This window comes from Lissotriton helveticus, chromosome 3_2, assembly GCF_964261635.1.
Source record: "Lissotriton helveticus chromosome 3_2, aLisHel1.1, whole genome shotgun sequence".
NCBI classification, from domain to species: Eukaryota; Metazoa; Chordata; class Amphibia; order Caudata; family Salamandridae; genus Lissotriton; species Lissotriton helveticus.
In genome coordinates, this window is record NC_136062.1 from 142,313,997 (window position 1) to 142,337,471 (window position 23,475).

General features: G+C 48.2%; 1 protein-coding gene across 1 annotated transcript in view; it reads left to right on the plus strand.

Moving 5' to 3' along the window:
* The window catches only part of THSD4 (thrombospondin type 1 domain containing 4), a 2,493,250-nt gene that overhangs the window by 2,328,059 nt on the left and 141,716 nt on the right, over positions 1-23,475 (plus strand). The window contains exons 13-14 of the mRNA XM_078684935.1: positions 7,968-8,172; positions 13,872-14,045. Coding sequence (XP_078541061.1) covers positions 7,968-8,172; positions 13,872-14,045 — 379 coding nt within the window. The remainder of the gene's footprint in view (positions 1-7,967; positions 8,173-13,871; positions 14,046-23,475) is intronic.

Consider the following 23,475-nt stretch of genomic DNA (forward strand, 5'->3'; position numbering starts at 1 on the left):
GGAGATAAAAACAGACTTATCCTGTCAGGTCTGAGAGCTCATCTAAATAGGATAGTGGCTAAGCAGTGGAAAATGAGTCTGCAGGTAGCAGCCGGGTCTGCCATCTTGAAACGGGTTCCTAGGTTGCAGTAAGGCATACTGGAGATGCTGCTAAAGGTGGTGGGGCACTGAGATAACATAGTTGGGATTGGGTGCTAGAACATCTCCAACCACTGGCTGGTACATAGGATAAAACTCACAACTCAAATCCCACCACCTCCTCAGAACATTCCAGGATCTAGGAAGACTCCATCTGAAGAAGTCCTCTGACTCCTTTTGGAACAAGAAGACTTGCACATGAACCCAAGAACTCGTGAATTCTGCTGGCACCCAGGGACTGGAAATTCTCGCCAGTGGTCAAGTGGGTGGCCTCCTCTTTGCCTGCTTCAGGGACACAAAGAGCCGAAGGACTCCTAATTCTAAGATACTGCAACTGATCACAGAGGTATGGACCCTTCAGAGAGAGAGCGGGTGTCTAGAAACCTGCCCTGAGAAGCTGGGGGCTACAAGACTGACCAGGAGGAGCATTTTTAGCACTAAGAAAAAGTTGGGATTTTGTATTTTCTTACACCTCTGGATTATCCAGTCAAAGTGCCTGGGCATGCTCAGGGAGGGAACACTCAAGGTGAGTAGGAAAAGAAGGTTCTTTCCTGTCAGAGTTTTTTGCCATCCTGAAAACTGCTTCCACAGGACATCACTATATATGTGTTTGGCCTTGTGGAGCCATCCAAGTTTACAGTTTTACCGTCTTGCTCTTTTGGAGGATCTTGATTTTCCAAAAATGTACTAAATCTGAAGGTAAATCATTGGCTCAAGACAGAAAATATGTGTGACCCACAAGTGAAGAGGCTGCAAAATCCGGGGTTGCCCAAACCTGAGCAACTGGCATCAAAACCGCCATCTACAGCAGGATCTCGCTGAGCTTGTATCTGACTTTGAGGGATGGTATCCTTGCCAATCACAGCCTCAGGATTTCCATTCCGGAGAGTAAGTTCCTGGCTAAACATTTTGACAGACAACTGCTTGGTATATCCGACAACCTGTCCATCGTGGCGAAAGTAAAGTGAACTTAGTTTTGGATTGGCACTTCACTTTTTCTTCATGCTTTTTGCCTTAAAATTGTAGAGGTTTATATCTCTGTCCTCTTTCACTTATTCTAATGATCTTGTGGTTGTTTTGCTTCTTAAATTTGTCTTAATTTTCTAAATTGGCATGTGGATTTTATTATCTTGTGTTTTTTATCATAAAGTTGCTGGTATTTCTTGAGGTTAATGTTCACTTTTCTGTGGATTGCCTGCTGCTTGTGCCATAGCATCCAAGGGTTAAACAGAGATTCACTATGAGCTGTTTATTGACCTAACAAGAGTGGGTTTATTGAGTTAGTAGGGGTACTCCCGACCCAAATGGATAACCTCATCCCTGACAAAATAAATACTAATTAGTGCAACTTCAGTTTAGCTTCTGAAATCAAGCTTACCTGATTTTTACTAATTTTCAGTTTTACACAACAAATGTAATTATTTCTTGAAGCTAAAACGTACTGTTCTGTTTACACAACTCAAGGGACTTCACAGTATGTGACTGATGAGAGTTTAACATTTCTCTAGCAGGGTATAGCAAAGCTCTACTGGAATAATTGTATTCTCTGCTACGTCTGGCACAAGATCATCCTTGTAGCCTTCAGATAAATTAAAGAAGCAACATTTTCAGACTGTATTTGTATTGAATAAATGTGCCAATCATGGAGTTGCCCTACCTATAATATTTGTTTATGAACCTGCACAACCGTGATGCTTTGAACCGGTTATATAGTTCTGTTGACTGAGTTTGCATGAATTTTACGACCATAAAATAGAAATAGTATCATCACTGCTGATATCAGCCTTGTCTTTTCCAAGACTATTAAAATATAACCCTATAGCCACGGGAGACAGTGAAAATCCTTTATATCCAGACGAATTATTTGTGGTGACTGTTGAGTGTGTTTGGGGATTTCAAGCAAAATGTTTAGCAATCTAATCTTATTTCAGTGTTGAATTTAACGTCCTTGCTTGCAAGGGTTAACTTAACTGACCTTGCTGCTGTTTAGTTATTGCATAGTGTGGATCTTTATTCACAGCAAGAGCAGCATGTTTATAGTAAGGTTTCTCTATCATAATAATAATAATAATAATAATATAAAAGCTTGTAGAGCGCTCAGTAACGCCATCACGGCGTGTCCCCGCGCTAAAGCCATCAGTGAGCAGCATGACATGAGGTCCTTAGCTCTAAGCCGTGTATAGATGAGTTTTAAGTAGGGATCTGAACCGTGATTCACTGTTCTCCAGTCTCAGTACAAGGGGAAGTTTATTCCATTGTTGAGCTGCATGTAGCGCAAAGGAACGCCCGCCTAATCTGGCCTTCCTTATCCTGGGGACTATCAGCAGTCCGGCACCCTCCGAACGGAGAGTCCTGGTCGGTTCATAGCGATTGACTAAATCCTTCAGGTAATCGGGCGACCTGTCCCAGACAATTCGGTGACAGAAGAGGAGGCACTTAAACAGCACACGTTTCTTCACAGGCAACCAATGAAGCGCATCCAGTGCCTTTTGCGAGTTGGCTCTCCTAGGTCTTCTTAGCACCAGCCTGGCGGCGGAGTTTTGTATAACCTGAAGGCGGCCTAGGCTCCCCTCGGTTGCCCCTAGGAACAGTATGTTTCCATAGTCCAACCGCGAGGTCACCAGTGCCTGAGTTAGTGTCTTTCTGGCCGCTATGGGTAGGAGGTCTAGGGTTTTATTTAGGGTCTTTAGGACTCCGAAACATTTGCCTACCAACCGCCTTATGTGGCCCTCGTATGAGAGAGAGGGATTCATCCAGATTCCTAAATTCTTGGCCTCCTCACAGGGTGTGGGAACAGGACCCAGGCACGCCGGCCACCACTCAGCTGACCAGTTTTCACTTTTCCCCCCCACCACCAACACCTCTGTTTTAGAGCCATTGAGTTTTAGACAATGGGAGTCCATCCACTCAGCCAATGCCTGCATGCAGGATTTAAAGTTGGCTGGAGTGTTAGAGGTGTTCTGCGATAGGGAGATCAGCAGCTGGGTGTCGTCGGCGTACGATACCAATTCCACCCCAAATGATTGTACCACCTTCGCCAGGGAGGCCATATAAAGATTAAAAAGAGTGGGGCTCAATGCTGAGCCCTGAGGCACTCCCTGATCTAATGGCATCTCCACTGACCGACATGTCCCTTGCTGTACCTGGAAACATCTTTCCGTGAGGAACGACTGCAACCAGCGCAGCGCAGGACCAACGACCCCGGCTTCGTTCAGACACCGCAGCAGAATGGAATGTGCTACGGTGTCAAAAGCCGCACTTAGGTCGAGCATGATCAGGGCCATAGTTTGGCCTACATCTGCCCCAGCTCTTAAAGTCTCAGTGGCTCTCAGGAGCGCCGTCTCCGTGGAATAGCCTACCCTGAAACCTGACTGTGAGGGATGAAGTAAATTCCACCTCTCAAGATGTTCCGTCAGCTGGGTATTGACCACCTTCTCCGCCACCTTCGCCACGTATGGCAACAAGGAAATGGGTCTGAGATTTTCCAGCACCTCCATGCTTACATTCTGTTTTTTCCTTATTGGCAATACTATGGCTTTCTTCCACTCCACAGGAACTTGTTGAGTGAGAAAGGAGGTTTGTAGGACGTGTCTTATGTGAGGTTCCAGGGCTGTCAGGCCCTCGGAAATGACCCAGGCAGGAGCCGGGTCATTGGGCGAGCCCGACTTCACACTTCGACACAGCTTTATGAGCTTGTCAGCTGCGGGGACCACGAATGTTTGTAGTGAGGATTCGGGGGCTGCAAGGAAACTACCTGCTTTAAAATCTGTGCCTTTATCTGGTAGTTGGGAAAAGGAATCATAGATCGCTTTAACTTTGTTGGAAAAAAAGTCAGCGACTCTATTGCAACCCTCCTTAGAGGCCTTAGTGGAAGTGTTAGAGCTAGAGACTAAGGATATTTCTTTATAAATTTTGAACAGCTCACGCGAGGAGCTCTGGGCCGCCTCAATGCGTGTATGAAAATATTTAGCTTTAGCTTTAGCTCTGCGCACCGCATACTGATAGCTTCGGTGAGCTGAGCTATAACTGTTCTTTGCTAGTTCATTCGGGTTCCTTCTCCAGCTTCTTTCAAGTTTTTTGCACTTGGACTTGATTTGCTGGAGTTCAGGGGTGAACCAGGGGGCAGTACGTTGTCTGCCTTCTCTAGCTTTGGCCTTACTCATTGGGGCTATCTCATCCAGAGTGGCGGTCACAAGTAGATTGAGTTCCTTGTTCGCCTGATCACTGTCAGTGGCACACAGAGGTTGTGCTTTCTGGATGGCACTTATGAAGTGCTCTTGAGAGTACTGTCTCCATTGGCGCCTCATGATAATTCCCTTACCTATCTCAATGACCCTAACAGGCTGAAAAGAACATTGGAAAGGGACCAAAAAGTGGTCGGTCCACGGGAGCTGACAGGGAATAGAAGCTTGTATCCTATCCCAGCTCGCAAAAATAGGGTCCAGACAGTGACCCTTCTGATGTGTGGGCGCCACACTTAGCAGGTTGAGCTGAAGTTCTTGTAGGACAAGACGGACTTCCTCTGCCTCCTTTTGTGAGGGATCTTCTAGGTGTAGGTTCAGATCACCCAACACCAGTACTTTCTTGTGTTTAATCGCAGTCTGGGCAGCCCCTTCTAGTAAACTACTACGGAAGTTGCCCAGCGAGCCAGGAGGTCTATATATTAGGAAGCCCGAGATTGTCTCGTGTGGAGCCAATTTGATACAGAAATCTCCAGCTTCACAATCTTCAATTTTTGCTGGTTTCAGAACACACTCAATAGGGTGTTTTACAATGATGGCAATGCCACCTCCCCTTCCTTTTCCTCTATCTAGTCTGTGGAGAGTGTAGCCTGGCGGAATAGTGTCCACTATGTCTGGATCCGAGTTTTCTCCTAACCAAGTTTCCGTTAGAAACAGTATATGTATGTCCTCATCCAGTAAGAGATCCCACAGCTGGAGAGCATGTTTACTAAGAGATCTGCAATTAAGAAGGCCCCCTTTAATACTAAGCGCTTCAGAGTCGGGGACAGCGGCCGCTAACCGACTTCCTCTAAATGAACAATGAGAGCACGGACCTAGGTTCAGTGGCTCCATCGTGTGACGACAGGGGGGATACGGGGCGGGGCAGAGGTCTCTCAGCCTCTTACTTGTGTAGGACTGAGTGCGGCTGGCGCGCGATGTAGGGGGTTGCGCCCCTAGCCCCGGCCGGTCGCGGACGGGCGCAGACGGGCTTGGCTTAGGCGCGGCTTCGGCGCGCGTCCGGCGCGCCCGCTGCGCCAGCCCGCTGCGCCGTCTGAACCCTAGGCACATCTTATAGGAGGTGAGGAGGGCGGGAGGCCGGCGCGACTAGAGCGCCGCCCCTGCCCACACCCAAGATGGCGCCCGCCGCCGCCTCAGCCGGGAATCAGGAAACGGCTGGGCGAGGCTGTCAGCGACGAGAGTAGCGTGTGTTAGGGTGTCAGAGTGCCTCAAGACTAATTCCCACGTTAATCTAGGAATAAAAAGCCCCCCTCAGATAAAAATAGTAGTAATCACCAAACACGATTTAAAAGCACACAATAACACAGGTTCAGCAGAGGCTCTGTGCTGCTCGACTGACAGCTCGCAGCCCTAGTCCTCCCTCTAGGGAGAGCTCTAATAGGCAGCGAGCAGCTGAAGAGGCACTGTTTAAAAAGACTGGGAGGGCGGGAGGCCGGCGCGACTAGAGCGCCGCCCCTGCCCACACCCAAGATGGCGCCCGCCGCCGCCTCAGCCGGGAATCAGGAAACGGCTGGGCGAGGCTGTCAGCGACGAGAGTAGCGTGTGTTAGGGTGTCAGAGTGCCTCAAGACTAATTCCCACGTTAATCTAGGAATAAAAAGCCCCCCTCAGATAAAAATAGTAGTAATCATAAATGATTGATTTTATTTACGTATGCACTGGAATATTAAACAGCTGAGAGTTTAACATTCCTATACACTATATGATGCTCTGGGGAAGGGAGAGGTAGAGGAAGGAGTTCCTACAAGCTGATATCTTGGTTACGGTGTCAGGTTTCTGCGATTTACTCATCTCAGCAGTTGCAGGTGGGTGTATGTGCAAAAAACGAAACTCCACTAAAAAGACTAAAACCTAAAATCGACTGAGATTAAAAAGCCGCTGACTAGATTTCAGGTCATTTGTCTAGAGAAATTGACTTCGAGATTCCATTCATAGTTACCAAACATTATTTTGTGTGGTGATGAACTTAAATTAACACTATATAAAAGTCACAACTCAGATATAAAAAGGTGACACTTATTAAACATGATTCTCTCTCTCTCTGTGCAGAACTAGTGAGGATATAAATTGTATCTGCACCATTTGTAACTACGTTGATATTTCAATTTAGATGAGTGCCCAGTCTGTATTAGACACTAAAGGCAAAGTTGTAACTACTACTGCCGCCGAAGATCACTGCCACCCTGCCTGATAACAACCCCTTTTGATGTCTGGCAGGCAGATGGAGCGGCGGTCCCACTGCAGTGCATCTTTCAAAGGTGGCGGGCCTTTGAAAGAGGCACCACAAAGGTAACGCCACCCAGGTTTCCTGCATGGCATGTACTCGAAAGTCCCTAACGTGCAGGAACCTGGGTGCATGCACACAGGGGGGCAGATGTTGTGCCCCCCTCCATGCATCCCCAGGCTGAATGAGCATAAGGGGCCCTGTATGAACCCTTTGTATCAGCACCACCAGCCTTTTCATGGAGAAAAGACCTCCATGAAACCACCTGCATATTACATAGCCCCTGACCGCCGCGCCACCTCCAGGTAACGGCAGTTCCCTGAAGGAGCCGGCAGCCCAGTTACGGTTTGACTGCCCAAATCATAATTGGGCCGTTGGACTGCTGGTGTGGCAGTGGCTGGACCGCCCTGAGACCGCCAGACTTGTGATTTGGCCCCAATTGTCCCTTTCCTCCATTGTAAATGAACTAGGTTGGTTCTAATATGTCGGTGGACCCAGGGTCTAGCCATGTTTATCTTTTACTTTGGATTGCATACATACTCTGTGCTGATTAGCTATCATTCAGTGAACGGTGTATTAGTAATCAGATATCTAAAGTAGCATATTCTGAGCAGTTTCCCATTTGTTTTTCTCCTATTTTATACCATTTTTGGAAGAAATATCTAGTATGCTTGGACATGTTTCGCAAGGAGGATGGAGCAGCGGAGCTGTTAATGGTAGGATTCGGCCCGCTATTGCAACCGTGAGAAAAGGGCACCACCTAAGCATCACGTCAGTCTGCCATTGGAATCTGGGATCTGTTGATTCTCCCCTAGTGTCCATCCTCTGCTCTAGTTCTAATTATATTACTGTTTTCTAAACTCCACTCCCCTGTTAATTATGTCCCGCTCCCAAATAACAAAAACAATTATGACAAACAAGCATGAGAACAGGCAGGAAGAAGTTGCCAGCAGTGCAAATATAAAAAACTAGAAGACATTTTTAATGTTAAAATCTTTTTTTAATCAGGTTTTTCAGTTGTACATAATGTGGTCTTCGTTTGTATAAAGGTAACAAAAATGCTTAACACTTTTTATTATAACTTTTCAACATAATGCACAGCAGCCACAATGCTCTACAATATAGCCAATATTTCTGGCTGAAAACATAAGGTCCTAAAGGCGAGACCTATTGGCTATGCAAATGCTTGTTCTACCTAGTTCACCAGCTGAAAGGAGCAGGCACAGCCCTAACATTCATGATGAAATGACAATGTACATTTGGATAGCTAATGCCTATTATTGTTTCAAAATCGATTTGATAGATACTATTGCACTGATTTTAATGTATTCAACATTGTCTCTCTTCTCCCTTGGAAACCTTCAGCTGGGACATAGGAGAGTGGTCAGAATGCAGCAAAACATGTGGTCTTGGCATGCAGCACCGCCAAGTTCTGTGCCGGCACATCTATGCTAACCGTACGCTGACAGTGCAGCCATATCGCTGCCAGAGCCTGGAAAAACCAGAAACAACAAGCACATGCCAACTTAAGATCTGCAGTGAATGGCAAATCAGAACAGAATGGACGCCAGTAAGTGACAATGCATGTCTTTTACAACTGATGCGTCGACATTTCTGCTGTGCTCTGGTTTAGAATAGCTTCATCATTTTATAGGAGTGGATACCTAGTAAAGGTAGTGCAGCTACTTTAGCTGAACATTAATTACATTTTTCTCACATAGGGGCGTATTTACAAGGAAATAGCAGAGAGCAGAGCTGCAGCAAAATTTGTAGCGCTGAGCTCTGCCATTTCCAAAATGCAGTGATGCACTGTATTTACAACAATACGGCACCTCCCTGTGTTGTCCTACGCAATGGCACTAAAAATAGCTGCCTAGCGCCAACACAGACATCCTTGTGCCATAGTGAAAGGGTGTCTGCATTGCAGGGATGATTGTTTATGTGCAGGAAGGTGTCCTTTCCTGCCTAAACAATCATTAATGGTTTTTTGCTCATACAGAGTGCAGCACACTTAGAAAAACCAAAAAGGGGGATACACAAAAGTATTTCTCCTCGTCGTGCTATTCAAAAGCCTGCTAATGCATGGTGTTAGTTTTTGGGGCTGCCTCAAATTTAAGAATTCTTGTAAATCTGGGGCAGTGTCAAAAAGCAGTGGGTATTGCAGCTTAACGCTCGAAGGAACACCCATTGCATGCCCCTTTCATGCCGAAATCTGCATAAAAGGGTACCCATATTTACAAAGCGGCATTAAACCCCAAAAGGTGGCTTAACACTACTTTGTAAATATGGATCAGGGCATTGAGCTATAGGAACGGTGGTAAAAGTGACGTTCCTGTGGAGCAATCTCCTTGTAGATAGGACCCTTAGTTACTTCAATAATTACTATTCAAAGTGTCAAGCTTGATGTACCCCTAGTTCTGTGAATGCTAGAGTATGTCAATGGACCTTTTTTGGGCAAAACGGTGTCTCTTAGTGAAATTGGAGGGGTATGAGTCTATGAATTCCCAGCAGCGACTGAGTGGCATGGCTATGGAGGGTGCCACCTCCAGTTTGAAACTTACAATTCCAATGAGAGGAAATTCCATATCTGCTGCAGTGAGCCAGATACATCCTGCAAGTCAGACATTCCACAGTCAGTAAGACAGCTTAATGGATTCATCCAGTTGTTGCACAAGTAGGTGTGTTTGTGTGCACCTTCCCTCTCCTTCTCTCCTCAATTTTAATTTTGTTTAACATTATGTATTTCATGTCATAAGACCTCCACAGAACACCAAAGCATTTTGCAGAGAATTTTTTTTGTTTTGTTAGAGAGACATCTCAAATGTGGGATGTGTTGCAATAGAAAACTGTTATGTGAGGGAGTTTATATTGAAATCACTTTACAAAAGCAGACTGTTATAAGAGCATCTTAGTTAACCGCGGGCGGACAACACGGAGTAGGCAAATCTCCGCACACTCTGCAGCATGGCGTAGTTGGCCAGCCCCCCTCCCCCATATTAATAATGAATTAGACTTTAATGAAAAGGTAAAATAAAAACCACTTACCTATAGTGTGGCATCCCCTGGCTGCCCTCCTCCTCTTCCTCACCATCCCTGGGTAATCCTTGCAAAAATGGTGCATGCACTCGCTCGCGCGCATGCGGATTTCTCACAGGGAGCTCATGCACAGTTTTTTGAAGGATTACCCAGAGACCGCGAGGAAGAGGAGGAGGGAAGCTGAGGACCGCCACAATACAGGTAAGTGGTTTTCTTATTTTACTTTTCATTAAAGTCTTAATCATTGTTAATGGGGGGGGGTGGAGGCGGGTGGCGGAGTTCCATGGAGGTTGTTCCCAACTCGGTGGACGTCCAGGTAGTCCCGATACACCAACTACGCCCAGGGTTAATGGTAGTGCAATAGAGAGTGCAACATTATGTGGTGTAGTTCCTATATTTCAAAAAGCGGCATATCCCTTAGGAATGACGTCCCTTCGATGCACTCAAAAAACAAATGTTCATCTCATTCATTCAATAAAGTTCAAATAAAGTTTTCCACTAATTGGCTGATTCTTATTCTTTGTTTTATTTCGTAGTCATTATTTCCTAGTTCGTTATTACTGCATAACATTATTCAAGACTTTCCTCATGATTGTGCCCAATGCATTTCGGGCATGAGCCCTTTGTCAGGGGACTTCATTAAATGCTGTGAATTCATAAACAAGGTAACGTAAGTTCAGTGAGCTAGCGTTCTACTTAGAATCTGATCACATATTTATACTTTAAAAAAACATGCAGAAGGAGAATAGGAAGGACAGAGTTACAAAAATTCATGCGTAATGTGTGTTTATGTGAGACAAGATGACCGTGCCTGTTAAGGCGGGCGTGTATTCGTCTGTGCTTAATACATATTTTCATGCAGGAAGGTGGTACTAGTGAAGTTAACATCGGAGGTGACGGCATATTTAAAATGCATCAGTGCCTTTATTTAGTGCATATAAATGACTTGTATGCGTTCGTTCTGACCTGTACCGTTGCTACGATGTGGGTGCTTAAGTCTGTTAAATCGCAATGGAGGTCAATCTGTAAAAACAGATGCAAAGGTACAAACGACTTAGTTTAAGTGAGGTCCGGCATGAAACTTATGCGTGCTCTTTCGTTAAATCTCGCTGTCACCAGCGGCTTACCGTATATAGCGTGGCTCGAAACTGTCTCAGTTCCGCGGTCTCGGACGTGAACGTTTGTCGGATGGTCCGTACGGTAAATAGGGATTGGTGAAACCCGTGTCTTATGTCGGACGAGGATGAAAGCCTCGTTCTGATAGGTGATCGGTAGACCACGTGATCGCGAGTATGTGACTTTATTGTTCTGCCGTGTAGACACTCGTACGGGTACAATGGACCACTACTCGGAGTGTGTGTAAAACGAAACTGCCATTTTACAGTGAACCTGGTGTATGGAACCTTCTAAGCATGTGTGAACAAACGGACGTATGGTCTATCACTAAACATCACAACTGTATTCTAGCCGTTCATTAGGTCCAACCGAAAGGACTTAATGAACGGCTAGAATACAGTTGCTATTTATAAATCTATCATACATGTGCAGATCAAGTTGTAAAGAAAAGGAAAAAATACTGTGTATTGTAAATAACCAATATGTGCATTCATGATTAGAAATATTTTTAAGTAGGTGATGTTTAGTGATAGACCAACAGTTTACACATTGTTGCAGGTACACATACTTCATTTGTTCACACACGCTTAGAAGGTTCCATACACCAGGTTCACTGTAAAATGGCAGTTTTGTTTTACACACACTCCGAGTAAAGGTCCATTGTATCCGTACGAGTGTCTACACGGCAGAACAATAAAGTCACATACTCGCGATCACGTGGTCTACCGATCACCTATCAGAACGAGGCTTTCATCCTCGTCCGACATAAGACACGGATTTCACCAATCCCTATTTACCGTACGAAGGAATGAAGGAGGTCTTGTATCTCTCTCTCAGGACTCGATTTCCCAGAAACCCGCAAGGGTAGCTTGGAAACACAGGAGCTGGATTTCTCGGCAGGAGAAAAGACAGCGTCTCTCTCAGTGTGTCTGCTGGAGGGTCGGCTTCCTTCGGCACTTGCTGCGGCGAGCTGTGTTGTGTAGGTAGATAGTCGAAGTGCTCCAAACCACCATGTGTTTGCCTGGGCAAGTGTGGGCATATTTATACCTTGAAGGTGCTGAGTTTGACGTAAGGTTGGACATAATAACGTCATCAAAGACTCAGTTCTTTTAAAACTCCATGAGTTCTTGGATAAATCAATATTCAAACAAGGGGAAGTCCCTGACTGCTGAAGGTGGGTTTTTCCAAGAAATCGTTGTGGATTCTCGGAACTAGTGGAAGCAGCCATGCCGTAGTTGGACTGCATAGGGTAAGTCTAAATATGGGTATGATTTCTATGTCTATATTAGGATAGGGTGATTTATACCTATATATGGGCATGAATCGGGAAAATTACACTAGGGTCCTAGATTCATATACAACAATCACTAGACTACATAACAAACAGTTCGCTTTTTTTATGTGTATGTTATTTTTTAATTGGGAGAGATGCTGAACACTGGACCAGTAAAACTATGGCCGTAAAGGTTATCCTACCAAAGGGTGCAGATTTACTTGTTTTTCAAATTCGCATACATTCCCAGTAGCATGCCTGGAAAACTTCACCAAATTAAGATTTCAAAATTTGCTGCTGCGAATGTCATGTAACAGCACTCCTGGCTTCCTATTCCTAGTGGGTGGAACTCTTCACCATAGAGTTACACTCCACCTGAATTAAGCTCACTGTGAAACTGACTGAAGCGGATTTCCAACCATTTCTAGGGTAGGAAATGGTGGGTTCATAGTATGGAAAAGCGCACAAACTTAAAGGTTTGCAGGAGGTTGCCCAGTTTATGAAGCTTAACGCTTCTCGGAATGCCTAATTCACACCCATTGTTTGCAATTCCCTACTTTAAATTTCGGCACTAGTTGCGGAGAAATCTGTCATAGTAAGGTCACCTACACCCACCGCAGAGTTAGTGTCAGAGTTAGTGAATTGTATCAGTGTGTTTTTAGTTTGCTCCAAAGCAGCAGGAGAAACGAAGTGCTGTGGATGTCTGAGAACCATGGGCTGGGTGTATCAATATTAGGAATAGCAATAACCTAATTGCGATTTTCTGCAAATCACAATTAGTTAATCATTTATCCTAATGCATGAAACTCATAGAGTTTCATTTATCGATTCCTAGGGGGTCACAAATCGACCTACATCATTAATATTAATGTGGTAGGTCGCAATTTGTGACCCATTAGGAATCGCTAAAATCACACGGATGGTGGCCTGCTGGGATCAGCAGACCACCATGTCTTTGAGTGCTTTTAAATAAGGCATTCATTATTTTTTAAATACACCCCATTTTCATTGAAGGAAAACGGGTTGGTATTAAAAAAGAAAGAGGAAAAGGTTTCTTTTAATTTTTTAAGAGCAGACTGGTCCGCTCTTAAAAAACATTTTACGAACATTCACAAAGGGTAAGAGGACCCTTGGGGACCCCATCCCACTTGCGAATGGGTTACTACCTACTTGAAGTAGGTGGTAAAATGTGAATGCTTAGCAGCTGCATTTCGGTTGCTAAACATTCTTACATACCCTTGCATTTCAGAATTAAGAAGGGACACCCTAAATACCCCTCTTCTTAATACCATACGGGATGTATTGGCAATTCCAAACTACGATTCCGTAACATGTTACAGAATCGCAATTTGGGAATTATACATACCAAAATGCATTTTTTCCGGTTGCAATTGGCCCTATTCTGTGCATCGTGCTGTTTGTGACCAGAAAAATGCTTGATACATCCAGCCCCATAACTTTTTGAACCAGCAATGTATACGGCTAGTGCCTATAGGTCATACGTGACAAGACCTGCATTTTATAAACACATTTTAATAGAACATTAATATTACCAACCGACCGTGAATGTGGGTTGGTAAACAGAATACGTGTTAACTATTTTAAATAAATAATTAATGGTCAGATATATACAGCACCTGAATACTTTGCTTTGAAAGCTCGTGATTTTGTGACACTAGCACCTTAGTAGCACTGAACATCAGTTTTACATTTACACAAGCAGTGCTCCTCGTTTCACCTCACGAATAAACTTCAGTTGTAGATTTACTCAAGCTTTGCTCCTCGTTTCAGCTCACGAATAAACTTCAGTTTTACATTTACTCAAGCTTTGCTCCTCGTTTCAGTGCTCTGTGCCATGTGGAGTGGGACAGAAGACACGTGACGTCAAGTGCATCAGTAATATCGGCGATATCGTTGACGACGAGGAATGCAACATGAAGTTGCGCCCTGAGGATATTGAAAATTGTGACATGGGAACTTGTGCAAAGAGCTGGTTCCTGACAGAGTGGAGTGATACGGTAAGAATTTACCAAATACGCACCAGTTGCAGTGTTTGATTCCTGCTGCCCGTCTCTTTATTACATACTTTCTACTATAATTGTACTGCTGCGCAGGACTATTCAGATCAATCCACGATTTCGCCAAGAGTGCAATATAGTACAACAATAAACTTACAAACTGTAACAATGTATATTTACAGGCCATATTATCATGGCCAGTATTACATGTATTGATAAGGTGTTGTGGCAAAATTAAATATTCAGTAGGTTGAGAACACAAGTTTAATCTTGTGTAGCTCAGTTCGGTGTGAAACTGTTCCATTCTATAAGGTCATGACTGCTCTAAGTATAATGAACAACACACTATTTATGACCAGAGTATAAGTCCCTCACCAGGTGGTACTTTGTTAGCTACAGAAGCAGCGTAATATGCTATATGTAGGATAAAGTACCCCCTAGGGTTTAATATAAGGTTATTGCAAGTCGCCGGGGAGTTGCGCTACCACTTAGGCACAAGGTCATAGACTGAGTGCCTTTATAAGGCCATGGGACTCCAAGATGACTCCTAAAATATTTATTCATGTACATTAAGGTGTCATTTTATACTAGACTAGCTGTACCCGGCCACGCGTTGCTGTAGCTCAGTCTGGTTAAATGGAAGAAAAACAAAAGAGTAAGCACATATTTCTAATATGTTTAATTTCACAATGCTTGTGGGTATACAATATGTTTTTGTGACTATTGTCTCTATGCGTTTCTTGTAGTTGTTGAGCAGCAAGCAAATCGATAGGGTCTGTTCGGCCTTTCGATTAAAAACACGCGCGTATTGTACAAACGCGTATTCAAATCCAACGTTGTGTATATATAAACACACGCTAATGTTGCAAAGTGATCCAACTCCTCTCCCCCTCCACCCACTTCCCGGTCTGGAATCCTGACACCAACTCTCCATCCTAATATATGTAGACTCTTGTCTCTATGCGTCCTTTCTTAATGTTGCAAAGTGAACCAACTCCTCCCCCCTCCCTCCACCCACTTCCCGGTCTGCCATCCTGACACCAACTGTCCATCCCAATAAATATAGACTATTGTCTCTATGCATCCCTTGTAGTTGTTGCGCAGCAACCAAATATATAGGGTATTTTCGGCCTTTCGATTAAAAACACGCGCGTATTGGACACGCGTATTCGAATCCAAAGTTGTGTAAAAATTTCAAAGCAATCTGTGAAGAACTTTCGGAGATTTAAGATTTTGAACAAATGAACATTGACATTTTTATGTGTCTGTTCGGGCTTTCGAATAAAAACATGCGTGTATTTGACACGCACGTATTGGAATCCAACGTTGTGTATATAAAAACACGCGCTTATTCGAATCCAACGTTGTGTCAAAATTTCAAAGCAATCTGTGAAGAATTTTCGAGATTCGCGATTTTGAACAAACAAGCATTTACATTTTTATTTATATAAGATAATGCACTGGCTTTTACTCATTTAAAATGATTCGTTATGAATTATTGATAAGGGTATAAGGTGACTCAATGTCAAAAAGGACGCATTGGTCCATTCTTTGGTTGTCCTTTCAGAAATCAGAGTTTGCAGGTGAACTAGTTCAGTTGGAGTAACCCACTACTCCAACTCCCAGATTGCATTAGGATGTTAACTGAATACCCAGAAAAAGAGGCCAGTGTTCTTGGTGACACAGAGTCATCTGGTAAAATCAGTGACTGACTAAAGCTACTACAATTTATAAATATGTTAGTGATATACATGCACCGGGAACATTTTTTAGGAGTAGGTGCTTGTTATCCTTTCATTCCTGTTTCAAAGTTCTTCTCCCCTACCTTTTCTATGCAAGTTTCATCCACAACATCAAGACCTATTTTGTTTTTGGCTGCAAAGGTGCAGTGAAAAAGGTGTTGTGCGTGGGTCTTTTTTCTGATATCCGTTTTTTTCTGCTACCCCTCCATCCCACCACATGAGATACCTCCTTTTTTATCTGTCTGTGGCTGTCACTCCTTTGTTTATTTGTACAGAAGTTCAGAGTGAAAGAGTAAGTTGCCTCTCTTACTTTTAAAATGAAGGGAGGGAAAGTTCAGGAAACAGGGCATTGGGACAACTGAGTGAGGTTTCACTTTCTTAACTGTTAGGAGTGTAGTAACATCCTTAGAAGCATGAAATGAGGTATTACAAGTGTAGTGACAGCTGGTGACCTTTAAATGCGTTAAAGCATAATTTTTGGCTCAAATTCCAGTGAGCGAGCCTTACTTCTTCTCTGAGCCACATATTCGCTTGCACTTAGTATTACTCTCTCTCTCATTGTCACTCAGTCTCATTCAGTTATTCTCATTCACACTTGTGCTAATTTCTACTTACTCTGACTCTCTTAGTCTCTCTGACTTATGTACTCTCACACATTCTTACTCTTACCCACTCACCTCACTCATTCAAGGAATAGGGGTGGCCAGTGGCGTCACTGGGGTTGGTGTCACCCGGTGCGGGTAAATCATGGTGTCACCCCCTCACGACTTACCGCATGGACCACCTCTGTCGAAAATGTACGGTGCTAGGTACTGTCTTACTCCCTCTAGCTCCCTCTCTCTGTCTAGCTCCCTCTCTCTGTCTTACTCCCTCTAGCTCCCTCTCTCTCTGCCTTACTCCCTCTAGCTCCCTCGCTCTCTGTCTTACTCCCTCTAGCTCCCTCTCTCTGTCTTGCTCCCTCTAGCTCCCACTCTCTCTCTTACTCCCTCTAGCTCCCGCTCTCTCTCTTACTCCCTCTAGCTCCCTCTCTCTCTCTTACTCCCTCTAGCTCCCTCTCTCTCTGTCTTGCTCCCTCTAGCTCCCTCTCTCTGTCTTACTCCCTCTAGCTTCCTCTCTCTCTGTCTTACTCCCTCTAGCCCCCTCTCTCTTACTCCCTCTAGCTCCCTCTCTCTCTCTTACTCCCTCTAGCCCCCTCTCTCTCTGTCTTACTCCCTCTAGCTCTCTCTGTCTTACTCCCTCTAGCTCCCGTCTCACTCTGTCTTGCTCCCTCTAGCTCCCTCTCTCTCTTACTCCCTCTAGCTCCCTCTCTCTGTCAAGAGCCCTCTAGCTCACTCTCGCTCTTTCTTACTCCCTCTCTCTGTCTAGCTCCCTCTCTCTCTGTCTTGCTCCCTCTAGCTCCCTCTGTCTCCCTCTCCCTGTCTTACTCCCTCTAGCTCCCTCTCTCTGTCTAGCTCCCTCTAGCTCCCTCTCTCTCTCTTACTCCCTCTAGCTCCCTCTCCCTCTGTCTTGCTCCCTCTCTCTCTATCTTAATCCCTCTAGCTCCCTCTCTCTGTCTAGCTCCCTCTCTCCCTGTCTTACTCCCTCTGTCTCCCTCTCTGTCTTACTCCCTCTAGCTCCCTCTCTCTCTGTCTTACTCCCTATAGCTCCCTCTCTCTCTGTCTTACTCCCTCTAGCTCCCTTTCTCTTACTCCCTCTAGCTCCCTCTCTGTCTTGCTCCCTCTAGCTCCCTCTCTATCTGTCTTGCTCCGCCTAGCTCCATCTCTCTCTGTCTTACTCCCTCTAGCTCCCTCTAGCTCCCTCTCTCTCTCTTACTCCCTCTAGCTCCCTCTCTCTCTGTCTTGCTCGCTCTAGCTCCCTGTAGCTCCCTCTCTCTCTATCTTACTCACTCTAGTTCCCTCTCTCTGTCTAGCTCCCTCTCTCGCTGTCTTACTCTCTCTAGCTCCCTCTCTCTCTGTCTTACTCCCTCTAGCTCCCTCTCTCTGTCTAGCTCCCTCTAGCTCCCTCTCTCTTGCTCCCTCTACCTCCCTCTGTCTCCCTCTCTCTCGGTCTAACTCCCTCTAGCTCCCTCTCTCTCTGTCTTACTCCCTCTAGCTCCCTCTCTCTCTGTCTTACTCCCTCTAGCTCCCTCTCTCTCTGTCGTACTCCCTCTAGCTCCTCTCTCAGTCTTCCTCCCTCTAGCTCCCTCTCTCTCTCTTACTCCCTCTAGATCCCTCTCTCTCTGTCTTACTCCCTTTAGCTCCCTTTCTCTCTATCTTACTCCCTCTAGCTCGCTCTCTCTGTCTAGCTCCCTCTCTCTCTGTCTTGCTCCCTCTAGCTCCCTCTGACTCCCTCTCTGTCTTACTCCCTCTAGCTCCCTCTCTCTGTCTAGCTCCCTCTAGCTCCCTCTCTCTCTGTCTTACTCCCTCTAGCTCCCTCTCTCTGTCTAGCTCCCTCGAGCTCCCTCTCTCTCTGTCTTACTCCCTCTAGCTCCCCCTGTCTCTGTCTAGCTCCCTCTCTCTCTGTCTTACTCCCTCTAGCTCCCTCTGTCTCCCTCTCTCTCTGTCTTACTCCCTCTAGCTCCCTCTCTCTCTCTGTCTTACTCCCTCTAGCGCCCTCTCTCTCTGGCTTGCTCCCTCTAGCTCCCTCTCTCTTATTCCCTCTAGCTCCCTCTCTCTCTGTCTTGCTCCCTCTCTCTTACTCCCTCTAGCTCCCTCTGTCTCTGTCTTACTCCCTCTAGCTCCCTCTCTCTCTATCGTACTCCCTCTAGCTCCCTCTCTCTGTCTAGCTCCCTCTCTCTCTCTCTGTCTTACTTCCTCTAGCTTCCTCTGTCTCCCTCTCTCTGTCTTACTCCCTCTAGCTCCCTCTCTCTCTGCCTTTCTCACTCTAGCTCCCTCTCTCTCTGTCTTTCTCACTCTAACTCTCTCTCTCTCTCTCTGTCTTCTTACTCCCTCTAGCTCCCTCTCTCATTAAACCCCGGGGGTGGGGGGCAGGACCCCCCCCTTTTACACTCTCTGCCACTTTCATGTGGTTTCTCTTTTAAAGCTTTTCAAAATGCAAAAAGAAATCTGTGTACAAGGCACCAGCGAGTTTGTAATTTTACGATATGAAACAGCTAAAGTAAAAGCTAATTTCCAAGCGGTTAATACCCCCCTCCCCCGCCCCCCTCTCTTTAGCACTGTGTCTTTTTACATATAAATGGCGGGGGGGGGCCCTCATTACTACACTTTTCAAACTTTAACTAATGAGAACATTTTAATTCGAATAGGTGAGAAAATATCTCTGTTCGCTTTTGTTTTTAGAGCGGATCGAGTCTCTCCGAGGCCTTCGGGTACGGCGCAGGGGGTGCCATGTACAGAGGCCTGCTGGGGGGGCACAACCAGATGGTGTCACCCCCATGTGAGGGTGTCACCCGGTGCGGTCCGCACCCCCCGCCTCCCCTAGTGACGCCACTGGGTGTGGCGCAGCATCCTGGGCAGCTGACTCCGGAATACCGTAGCTCACGGTGCAATCGCCGGTGACAGGTTAGCTCAACACCATGCGCCTCTGAGCAATAGCTTGCTTAATCTTCCTGACGACCCCCAGCGCCTTGACACCCTTAGGGGTACTTGTTCGTGCTTTACAAATACCGATATTTCAATTAATTTATTTCATTCTCACTTAGCCTCACCCAGTCCCACCCAGTCTGACATTCTGCCACACTCTACATCAGAGTGACTTACTTATTCTCATTCAGTTTCTCTCAGTTTCTAGTCTCCCTCTGACATACTTGTTCCCACTGATTCACTCAGTCACATTATTTCTCACTCATTATGGCTTGCTCAATCTCACTGTGACTCATTCAGTCTCACTCAGTCACAGTCTGTCTCACGCATTCTCAGTCTCACTCATTCTCACTCTGCATCTGTCTCACTGATCCACTCAGTCATACTCACTCTGCATCTGTCTCACTGCGCCACTCAGTCATACTCAATCAATCAATCAATCAAAACATTTGTATAGCGCACTACTCACCCGGGGGGTCTCAAGGCGCTGGGGGGGGGGGGTTCCGCTACTGCTCGAACAGCCAGGTCTTGAGCTGCTTCCTGAAGGCCAGGTGGTCTTGGGTCAGGCGGAGGTGGGTCGGGAGGGAGTTCCAAGTCTTGGCGGCCAGGTAGGAGAAGGACCTTCCTCCCGTGGTGGCTCTTCGGATGCGGGGGACGGCGGCGAGGGCGTGGCTGGTCGATCGAAGCTGGCGTTTGGGAGCGTAGAAGTTGAGGCGGCTGTTGAGGTATCCTGGGCCTTGGTTGTGTAGGGCTTTGTGTGCGTGGGTGAGGAGCCGGAAGGTGATTCTCTTGTTGACCGGGAGCCAGTGCAGGTCTCTCAGGTGTCCGGAGATGTGGCTGCGGCGGGGGAGGTCCAGGATGAGTCGTGCTGAGGTGTTCTGGATCCGCTGGAGTCTCTTCTGGAGTTTGGCGGTGGTTCGGCGTAGAGGGAGTTGCCGTAGTCCAGACGGCTGGTGACGAGGGCTTGGGTGACCGTCTACGTGAAGATCTTACGTAGCATGCGTAGGATGTTGAAGCACGACGAGGAGACGGCGTTGACTTGTCTGGTCATGGAGAGGGAGGAGTCCAGGATGAAGCCCAGGTTGCGTGCGTGGTCTGTGGGTTTGGGTGCGCTGCCCAGGGCGGGGGGCCGCCAGGAGTCGTCCCAGGCGGAGGGTGATGATCCCAGGATGAGGACTTCCGTCTTGTCCGAGTTCAGTTTCAGGCGGCTGCTCGACATCCATTTGGCTACGTCTTTCATCCCTTCGTGCAGGTTGGCTCTGGCGGTGGCGGGGTCGTTGGTGAGGGAGAGGATCAGCTGGGTGTCGTCGGCATAGGAGATGATGTTGAGGTTGTGCTGGCGTGCGATGGCTGCGAGGGGGCTCATGTAGACATTGAAGAGTGTTGGGCTGAGCGAGGAGCCTTGAGGGACGCCGCAGATGACTTCGGTGGCTTCCGATCTGAATGGGGGAGGCGGACTCTCTGTGTCCTTCCGGCGAGGAAGGAGATGATCCACTCCAGAGCCTTCTCCTGGATTCCGACGTTGCTGAGGCGCTGTACTAGGGTACGGTGGCAGACAGTGTCGAAGGCCGCGGAGAGGTCCAGGAGGATGAGGGCCGCTGTTTCTCCGTTGTCGAGCAGGGCTCGGATGTCATCGGTAGCTGCGATCAGGGCGGTCTCGGTGCTGTGGTTGGCCCGGAAGCCAGACTGCGAGAGGTCGAGGGAGCCGTTCGTCTCGAGGAAGGTGGCCAGTTGCTTGTTGACGGTCTTCTCGACGACTTTTGCCGGAAACAGGAGCAGCGAGATGGGGCGGTAGTTCTTGAGGTCGGTGGGGTCGGCTGATGGTTTCTTAAGTAGAGCGCTGAGTTTGGCGTGCTTCCAGCTCTCCGGGAAGGTGGCGGTGTCGAAGGAGGTGTTGATGATGTCCCGCAGGTGGGGTGCGATGACAGCGTCGGCCTTGTTGAAGACGTGGTGAGGGCAGGGGTCGGTCAGAGATCCGGAGTGGATGGAGTTCATCGTGCGGATGGTGTCTTCGGTGCTGGTCTGGGTCCAGGCGCGGAGGGTGGTGGTGGGGGGCGCTGGTTCGGTCGTGGCGTGCGTCGGTTGGGTGCTGAAGCTGTTGTGTATGTCCGCGATCTTGTTGTAGAAGTAGGAGGCGAGGGAGTTGCAGAGGTCTTGCGAAGGGGTGATGTCGTTGTTTCCGGCGTTGGGGTTGGAGAGCTCTTTCACGATGTTGAAGAGTTCCTTGCTGTTGTGTGCGTTGATGTCCAGTCGTTCCTTGAATGCAGTTTTCTTGGTGGCGTGGATCAGTTGGTGGTGTTTTCGGGTGGCGAGCTTGAGGGCAGTCATGTTGTCCGATGTTGGGTCTCTGCGCCAGGTTTTCTCGAGTGCTCTGCAGTTCTTCTTGGAGCTCTTGAGTTCGTCGTTAAACCATGGGGCTCTCTTGCTGCCGGGTCTGCTCGGCGGGGTCTTCAGAGGGGCGAGGTCGTCTGCGCAGACGGTGATCCATTTCGTGAGGTTGGTGGCCGCTTGGCTCGGGTTCGTTGTGCTGGTGGGAGGGTTCTTGCTCAGGGAAGCGGCGAGCTGGTCTGCAGTGATCTTGTTCCAGCTTCTGCGGGGAACCTGTTGCTGGTGATGGTGGACCGTGGTCCTTCTGAAGCTGAAGTGGACGCAGCTGTGGTCCGTCCAGTGGAGTCCCGTGGCGTGGCTGAAGGCGATGTCCTTGCTGGAAGAGAAGACCGGGTCGAGTGTGTGTCCGGCGTAGTGGGTGGGGGTGGTCACCAGTTGCTTGAGTCCGAGGTTGGAGAGGTTGTCCAGCAGGGTGGTGGTGTTGCGGTCGTTGTTATTCTCCAGGTGGAAGTTGAGGTCCCCGAGGAGGATGTAGTCGGCGGAGGGGAGGGCGTGTGAGCTGATGAAGTCGGCGATGTCTTCGCTGAATTGTGTGCGTGGTCCCGGGGGTCTGTAGATGAGGGTGCCTCTGAGGGTGGTCTTGGGGTTGACGTGGATCTGGAATTGCAGGTGTTCGGCGGGTGCGAGGGTATCGTCGGTGTCGGTCATGATGCGGATGGTGTTCCTGTGGATGATGGCGATGCCTCCTCCTGTCTGGTTGACGCGGTCTCTCCGGATGATCTTGTAGCCCTCTGGGATGGCGATGGCGATGTCGGGCGCTGAGGAGGCGTTCATCCAGGTTTCCGTGAGGAAGGCGACATCTGGGGCTGTGGTGTCGAGCAGGTTCCAGAGCTCGATGGCGTGTCTGTGGACGGAGCGGGTGTTGAGCAGGATGCACTTCGGGTGGGTGCTGCTGGAGTTCGGCTTGGTGGGTGCTGGTGTGGCGTGGGTCCGGTTGCAGGTGAACTTGCAGGAGTGGCAGCTGAAGGGTCCGTGGGTGCGTCTTGGTGTGGCTCGGTAGCAGCCCGGGGTTCGGCCGGTGTTGAGTGCATTGAGTTCGTTGGCGTCGTAGGTCCGTCGGGTCGGCTTCCGTCGGTGGGGGCCAGGGGTCCTGGCACTGGGCGCGGTCCAAGCGCGGACGGGCGCAGACGGGCTTACCTTTGGCGCACCTTCGGCGCTCATTCGGTGCTCCTGCTGCGCGCGTCCGCTGCGCGGTCGCTCTGGGGGCGTCATAAGTAAGGAGCCGGGTGGGCGGGTCAGCTGGGTGGCGGGAGCGGGGCGGCAAATGGGCTGGTGGTGGGCGGGGCCGCAGGGGGGCAGCGGCGGGAACCTCTGGGCGGCAGGCGGTGTCCCTGGGTCAAGCGTGGGAGGCGGGGGAGATCCGGGCGGCCCAGCGGCGGCTGGGTCGCTCTGCAGCAATCAGGAGTCCGGCAGGAGGCAGGTAGCAGCAGCGGCAGGCGTGGGAAGCAGGGGGGTGACCCGGCCTCGTGAAAGGCGCAGTGGTCAATCCCTGGCTGACCCCGCGGACCCCTTAAGTAAGGAGCCGGGTGGGCGGGTCAGCTGGGTGGCGGGAGCGGGGCGGCAAATGGGCTGGTGGTGGGCGGGGCCGCAGGGGGGCAGCGGCGGGAACCTCTGGGCGGCTGGCGGTGTCCCTGGGTCAAGCGTGGGAGGCGGGGGAGATCCGGGCAGCCCAGCGGCGGCTGGGTCGCTCTGCAGCAATCAGGAGTCCGGCAGGAGGCAGGTAGCAGCAGCGGCAGGCGTGGGAAGCAGGGGGGTGACCCGGCCTCGTGAAAGGCGCAG